The sequence below is a fragment of the Temnothorax curvispinosus genome, unplaced genomic scaffold, assembly GCF_003070985.1.
Source record: "Temnothorax curvispinosus isolate PA1 unplaced genomic scaffold, ASM307098v1 QBEX01004768.1, whole genome shotgun sequence".
Lineage (NCBI taxonomy): Eukaryota > Metazoa > Arthropoda > Insecta > Hymenoptera > Formicidae > Temnothorax > Temnothorax curvispinosus.
This window is the reverse complement of record NW_020214548.1, coordinates 300,817-308,875: the sequence shown is the minus strand read 5'-3', so window position 1 is coordinate 308,875 and position 8,059 is coordinate 300,817. Positions and strand designations below refer to the sequence as shown.

Genomic DNA, 8,059 nt, shown 5'->3' with positions numbered 1-8,059 from the left:
AGAGAGAGAGAGAGAGAGAGAGAGAGAGAGAGAGAGAGAGAGAGATTTATGCCATAGTCAGGACTTTAGGCAATTAAAAAAAAAATGTACAAAAGAACGCCGTGTACATGGCAATAACAATAAAAATATCAAAAAAAATAACATAATAACGGTGAACAAAAATATCGAAAATGACATGATAATGGTGACAGTGTGTGCACCAATCTCGCAGACGAAAGAAACAAAATCGCAATAATTATAATGAAATGACAACTAGAGTGACTAACTACGTGAGGCGACTAGATTGGATAAGGATTATGCTCAAATATTGGCAAAATTAACGCAAAATGTATAATGAAGTAGCTTAAAACTAAAACTAAATTACTGACTAAGGCGACTAGATTAAATATGACCCGTGTTCAAACGCTTGATTGCCCCAGAGTGGAAGCAGGCACAGAACCAGACTCAAGGGAAAAGATGTGGTTGTGGAGCTTTCGTTTGAATTCAATGATAGTCGATGAGGACACAATCTCTGAAGGAAGCGAGTTCCACAAATAGATACCCGCGAGATGGAAAGATCTATGATATGTTTCCGTCCTATGGGTGGGAATTTGAAATGCGTGCTCCACTACCAGGCGTGACGAACGTCTGATCAAGGAATCGGGTTTGATGAAAATGTCGGAAAGGTAACCTGGAGATATGCCGCGGGATATCTTATACATCTCGATTCCCAAGAAATAGAGTCGTCTGTTCTTTACGGACAACCATCCCAGTTGGTGACGAAGAGGCGTGATATGTTCATCGCGTCTTAAATTGAATATGAAGCGAATCGCACAGTTTATAAGCCTTTGCAATCTAGTGTCAAGCTCGTCGGTGACATCATTGTACACAAGAGAACAGTAATCCAGCAAAGGCCAGATGAGTGCGGTCACAAGTTTCACACGAAGTTGACGAGATAAAGAGTTTTTGTGAAACTTGAGCTTGTATAGCGTAAAGTGGAGTCTTTTGGAGATATGGGAGACATGGCTATCCCAAGATAGATCAGATCTCATAATGACGCCCAGATTTCGCGCTTCGGTAACGTAGGGAATCGAAATACCACCAACGGAAATAAGAGGAAGGTCATTGAGGTTGAGTTGTTTGATATAACCTTTGCTTCCAAATATTAATACCTTGGATTTGTTGAGATTGAGGGTCAGTCCATTTGCAGCCGCAAATTCAGAGACAACATTCACATCATGCGCCACAAATTGCAGCCCGGCATTTAATTGACTTAAGAGGCACCTGCGATAAATTTGCGTATCATCGGCAAATATCAAATGTTCTGTGAACCTTAGAAACGCGCCGATATCATTGATGAAGAGAGAGAAAAGGAGCGGTCCAAGGACAGATCCCTGCGGGACGCCAGCGGTGACAGATAGCCATTCTGAGAAGACGCCCTCCAAATCCACAACCGCTTGAAGACGACCGGTGAGGTACGAAAAAATTAGTTCCAAAGCTTGATCAGAAAAGCCTAGTTTCCTAAGTTTGGTAAGAAGCAAATGATGGGAGACAGTGTCGAAAGCTTTGCTGAAATCAAATAGGACAAGGATCAACACTTCGCCTACATCAACGCCATACTTGATGTCGTGGAATAATCGCAGAAGGGCAGACTGAGTAGAAAAACACTTGTGAGAGAGAGAGAGAGAGAGAGAGAGAGAGAGAGAGAGAGAGAGAGAGAGAGAGAGAGAGATTAATTGATTGATTGATTGATTGATTGATTGATTGATTAATATATTTAAATGCCCAAGCATCGCTAAAGGGCAAAAGGTATTAAAGCAGTTACAATATTATAACAATAACAAAGAGTAGATGCTCTCAAACATAGCAAAAAGCTAATAGACTACATACAATAATAACAGGAGATATATTACAGTATAGCAATATAAACAATGACTAACTCCTAAGATTAATAAATCCTATTACTAAGCTTAAAAACTAAAAACAATAATAAGATCAATAAATCTTAATACTAAGCTTAAGAACTAAAAACAATAATAACAGAAAGTATACTATATTACAATAAACTTAGACTATGCTTAAAGTTAACTGAATAAGGCAACTGCACTAGTCAGATTCGGATGCAATCAGATACGAGCGGAGAAGATTTTTAAAACCAGCTAGTGAAGACGCCGATGTAATGCCATCAGGAAGAGAGTGCCAAAAATAAATTGAAGATAGTCGGAAGGAGTTACGGTAGGTAGTAGTTCTATAGAGAGGAATGTGAAAGGTGTGTGATGATGTGGCTAATCGGTCTGATCTCCTCAAAGCTGGATCAAGAGGAATGAAGAGTTCCTTCAGGTAAGAAGGCGAATGCATATGCAGAATGCGATAAGTCAGACAGCCAAGAAAATAAAGCCTTCTATTCTCGACCGAAAGCCATCCCAAACGACGCCTAAACGGAGTACTATGCTCATCTCGCCTTAGATTAAAAATGAATCTAATACAACAATTAACGAGTCTCTGTAATTTAGTGTTCAATTCGTTGCTCAAGTTGTGGTAAACAAGACAACAGTAATCAATATGTGGTAAGATTAAAGTGTTAACAAGCTTGATTCTAAGCGCAGTGGAGAGAGAGTTCTTGTTAAACTTAAGATTATACAGGGCATGATGAACACTTTGCGAGACATGCAAGACATGCTTTTTCCAAGAAAGGTTGGACATTAGAATAACACCCAAATTTCTCACGTCACTCACAAATAGCAGAGGTGTTCGGTCGACAATGATCGGTGGTAGAAGGGTAATATCTATATTATTAACATGAGCTCGACTAGCAAATATAATCACCTTGGACTTGGTGAGATTAAGTTTAAGACCATTAACATTAGCATATTCGAAGATGGCTTGCGCGTCCCTATTAATCAACCCAAGTCCATGAAGAAGATCAGCCGGTGGACAGATATATTTGCTTGTCATCGGCAAAAAGCATATAATTAGAGTAAGATAAAACTTTACTAATATCATTAATGAAAAGAGAAAATAACAGTGGGCCCAAGTACAGAACCCTGAGGTACACCCAGGGACGTCGACAGCCAGTCGGAAAAATTCCCCGCATCGTCGACCACAGCCTGGGAACGACCAGTTAAGTACCAAAAGATCCACGTAATCACGGCATCAGAGAAACCAATTTCTTTCAACTTAATAAGTAATCGAAGATGCGGAACAATGTCAAATGCCTTACTAAAGTCAAATAAAATCATGATCATAATATGTCCAATATCAATCGCCTCTTTGATGTCGTCACAAACACGCAAAAGAGCAGACTGAGTATTATGACCGGATCGATATGCAGACTGTCTAGAATTCAGGAGGTTATGCTCATTTAAATAATCGGTTATCTGTTTAGCTACAATCCTCTCAAGAATTTTAGACAATTCCGGCAGGTTTGCAATCGGTCGCGTGTCAGACGGAGACAAAGGAGTACGAATCTTTGAGAGTAGGCGAATCAAAGCACGCTTCCATTGGGATGGAAACGAAGAAGTCTCTAATGAGCGGTTAAATAAAGCCGTAAGACATGATAAAATCGTAGGCCATGCAATGCGCAAAATGTAAAGATAGGTATGCCATCAGACCCCAACGCGTAAGAATGAAGAGGTCTTGCAGAAATGAGTTTAAAGACCATGTCTGGTGTAATAGCAGAGAAAACAAACTCAGGACGATGAGATGGACGAGCCACCTGAGCAATGGCAGAAATAAAGTCGACATATAAGCAAGGCAACTGAGCATTAGAGACTGAAACATAAAATGAATTTAATTGATTAGGTGTAAAAAAATGTAGAGGAGATACAAGAGTTGACTTAAGACTTGAGAGAAAGAAAGAGAGAGAGAGAGAGAGAGAGAGAGACCAACATAAAGATATGATAATTAAAAGAAAATTTTACCATCACAAAAGCTAGATTACATAATTTCCGCTCGTATGTCGCCGATGGGATAAATCGATAATTGCCAATCTTTTCTTTCTCTTACAATCTTTTCAAGCGTTTTATGCATCGTATCGGCATTCTTTATGCGCTCTATATTTATACGCGATAATAGACTCGACGGATGGTGGTTAGTGCGATGCCGTTATAAATAGATGAGTGACTGTTGCTTGCTCAGCGTGGCGAAAGAAAAATAAACGTCTGCGTTACTGAGCGATTTTCGTGCCGTCGCTGTAAGCGATGTAATATAAAACGTGCATGGTATAATATCCGAAATAATACTCTTAATTCTGCGGAATGGTAACCTCGCGCGAAATGCGTCGACGTTACCGCGACAAAACTGAGCGACGAGCGTCTCGTGTTTTTTATTAAATTATTTCAATTAAATCTGACAATTATATCGATATTATGTTATTTTTCCTTCATAATTTTGCATGCTAATTAAATAATTTTGAAGATATAATAATAATAATAATAATGATATTCCATGATGATATGCGTTACTGGCATCGAAATTGCTCTGTCATTATAGTCCTCAATTATTGAAATAAATTTTTTGAAATATATACGCGAAAAAATTATTACCGCTTCAATTTATTACTGTTATATGAATAACGCTGTAATGCTTATTGTTAGATTAAGATCTGTCGGTCTACAGTCTAACATCAACAAAAATGTGCATTCTGCTCAACTTCTTTTTCAAACTGCGTTGTCATCCAATTATAGTTAGCATAGTTCAGGTTCAGACGGCTATAGTCATCGACATTTTTCTAATTTAGCTTTGGCGCTGTTTGATATTTGTTGATATACACAGATGGCTAATGGAGCAACGCGTGATACAAAAAGACTTGTGAAAACGTCAGCAAAAAAATTATTCTACAATATTATTCCTTAAAGCATATTTTATACAATGTTTTATTTTTTCATGCATAACTAAATATTCAACAAAACCTAATTCCTAATATAAACTATTTTTTCACGAATAAGATGAAGTTTAGTACACTGTAAAGTGTATTATTTTAGCCGAAACTCTTCTTACACATTTCTTGCCGTTTTAAATCAAAGTTATTTAACACTATTGAACGTATTAACTTTTAATTTAATACGTTAAACCTATTAAATGACGTAATTTAACACATAAAGAAACACGTAAAAAGAAGTTCTTGTCATTTTTAAACGTGCGTGTAAAAATAATACACTTGGATTTGCAGTGTACCTATTGCATAATAATTTTTTTGGTAAATGTCTAGATTAAAGGCGACCTCACCAATTTCAATGACCTTGATATATGTTGTCAAGGTCATGACCCCGAGTGACCGTCAAAATGTTTTGCCGTCGCTCGTTATTCGTTAAAAAGTTATTAACAAAAAAAGTTGGAAAATATAGCAGCTATATTTTGAGTATTGGAAAGCATAAACGACTATTACGTTTTTTTTTTTTTAAAGCAGAGAATACTTTATTTCGCGAGAAAGTCGCTGCTTTACCAAAACACAACATTTAAAGCAGTAAATTGTTGATAAATTGCAGTCTTTTTGTTAAAGCAGAGAATACTTTATTTCGCGAAAAAATCGCTGCTTTACCAAAACACAACATTTAAAGCAGTAAAGTGTTGATAAATTGAAGTATTTTCGTATTATATTGTACTATATATACGTATTATCCGTGTATATAGTAAATAATATATTGTATTATATGTATATACACATGTATGTACACATGTATGTATATGTATATACATATGTATTATACACATGTGTATAAACAGTACACAAATAGGCGGGGGAGAGCCTCCTCACTAATTTTAAGACACGCCTTCGGCGTATAGATTAGTGACGCGCTTTAAAAGTATTTAACTGTTTAAAGCGCATCACTAACCTACATAGGTTAGTTGATGCGCTTTAAACACTTAAATACTTTTAAAGCGCGTCACTAACCTACATAGATTAAGGTTAGTTGACGCGCTTTAAACAGTTAATATTCCTACTCATGTAGTTACCTTTCAACCAATGTAAATAAAAACTTGGAATGTCATAAATAGAGTACTACCTTATACATAAACACGAATCCCTTGATCCTGTATAGTGTGAACCTCTCTTTAACTTAGAAAGCACATACAAAGTACATACTCTTTATTTTCTTTAAAGTTTTAAATAACTTTCCTTTCAATATATCAACAATTCACTGCTTTAAATAATTTTCCTTTGTTCAAACATATACTATTTCCACATAAATATCAATTATTTATGTCTATGAGTACTCAAAATAACTGCTATATTTTCCAAACTTTTTTTGTTAATAACTTTTTAACGAATAACGAGCGACGGCTAAAACCTTCCGAAGGCCACTCAGGAGGGTGACCTTGACAACATATGTCAAGGTCAAGGTCATCGGAGAGTGATCCCTATTACTGCATAATTACCGTTATTTATGCCTTCCAATACTCAAAATAACTGCTATATTTTCCAAACTTTTTTTGTTAATAATTTTTTAACGAATAACGAGCGACGGCTAAAACCTTCTGAAGGTCACTCGGGGTCATGACCTTGACAACATATATCAAGGCCATTGAAATCGGTGAGGTCGCCCTTAATCTAGACATTTACCTTTCAAACAAATTGCTTTTTAATCAGTTGTAAAAAATCGAATAATTAACAACTTTTAAGTTACAAACAGTTAAGACTAAAAACATTTCACGAATTAAGCTTTTCACTAATTACACGAGATATCTCAAGTAAATAATACTTCCTTCTGTCACTGCTCTGATATATATTTTTGAAAAAGAAACACTTGAGTTTATCATGTAGACTCTTTTTTGAAAATTTTAATTAAAAATTTAATGATTTCAAGATAGTTATTATTAATAAATTGCAACAAATAATGGGCATACTTGTACAAATCTTTCTAAAAACAATTTGCCTTCAAACTCGTCAAAAGAATCTATAATTATTAAAATATTTTATATCAGAATTATAAAATTTGTATTTCTAATATATAAAAGCCATTTAGTAATTAGTATTAACGTTAATTATCGTTAATAAATAATTTTTTTATTAGACCTGCTTTTATTTATCTATCACAAGTTATTACACTTTTATTTATTTGTTATATATAAGTTAAATAAATTACCACCAAACGTAAATTGTGTTTTTAATTATTGAAGCAATTATTAATGTAGATAGCCTTATGCGGTTTAAGTCAAATTATATATTACGTCTACCGCGCAGTAAATTGCGATGATGCAGCGGTTAATGTGGTAAACACGTTTCCATATTACAATCATAATTTACCGAATTTAATGCAAATTCTGCCACGCTATAGCGTGTAATATCTCTGACAATAAAAATTCATTAAGTTCATTAAATAGAAAAATTAATATACAAAAATTTTGTTTATTGTTTTAAATCGTTGCAAGGTGTTTGTGTAAAATATTATGTTCTCAATTATTTTCGCACTACAAAAAAGAAATTTCAGAATTGAGTGTAAAACAGATTTCGTCAAATATTAAAAATGCCTTTCTCTCAGTATCATATATTTTTAGCCATCAAGCGCATTGTGCTATAGATAAAGATAATTGAGAAATATAACTTCTCCAATTCTTCATCAAGAAAGTCGAATTTATTAACCGTCGGAAATCATTATTTTGCGAAATGTATTTATAGGCGAGCCGCTACAAACAAACTTACGGCAAAAGTGTTGTTATACCAAGAATAGCGGCGTTGTTATACCGCGAAATATCGCGGCGTAATATCCAGCGCGCAGTAATTTCGCGGTACCGCCACCGAATGAAGAACGTAATGGTTCAACGTGTATTTTACAATTAATCCTAGTAATGACACAACTTCCCGTAGCGACCGTCGATGCTAACTGCGACAGTAAAACCTAATTTTCAGAAATTTCGAGCAACCGCTAACGACGTTTCTACATGCAAAGTTGTTAGTGTGATTGCTTCACAAGTTTTCATAATGGTTGTTGTATTTTTCGTATGTTATGTGCGATATGGCGATAGTTAAAAGTGGATGTGTGATGTGTGTAAAAAGGTATTTTATTCCTACAAATTTTTGTAACAATAAAATATATTATACATATATATATATATATATATATATATATATATATGTATA

General features: G+C 35.0%; 2 protein-coding genes across 14 annotated transcripts in view; both read right to left on the bottom strand.

Moving 5' to 3' along the window:
- Positions 1-8,059, bottom strand: part of LOC112453921 — a 133,779-nt gene that overhangs the window by 77,496 nt on the left and 48,224 nt on the right. The gene's annotated exons all lie outside the window — the stretch shown is intronic.
- LOC112453919 lies at positions 399-2,934 on the bottom strand. Its single transcript, XM_025014951.1, has 2 exons — positions 2,716-2,934; positions 399-1,598 (listed from the first exon to the last, which is right to left on the bottom strand). The coding sequence occupies exons 1-2, from the start codon at positions 2,932-2,934 to the stop codon at positions 399-401; spliced, it is 1,419 nt and encodes a 472-aa protein (XP_024870719.1).

Bases quoted from the DNA above. Each gene is read 5' to 3' on its own strand.
- LOC112453919 (XM_025014951.1), bottom strand. From the start codon at position 2,934: ATGACAAGCAAATATATCTGTCCACCGGCTGATCTTCTTCATGGACTT. The intron at 1,599-2,715 runs GTGAGTGACGTG...CACGACATCAAG, and splicing joins ACCGAACACCTCTGCTATTT to TATGGCGTTGATGTAGGCGA.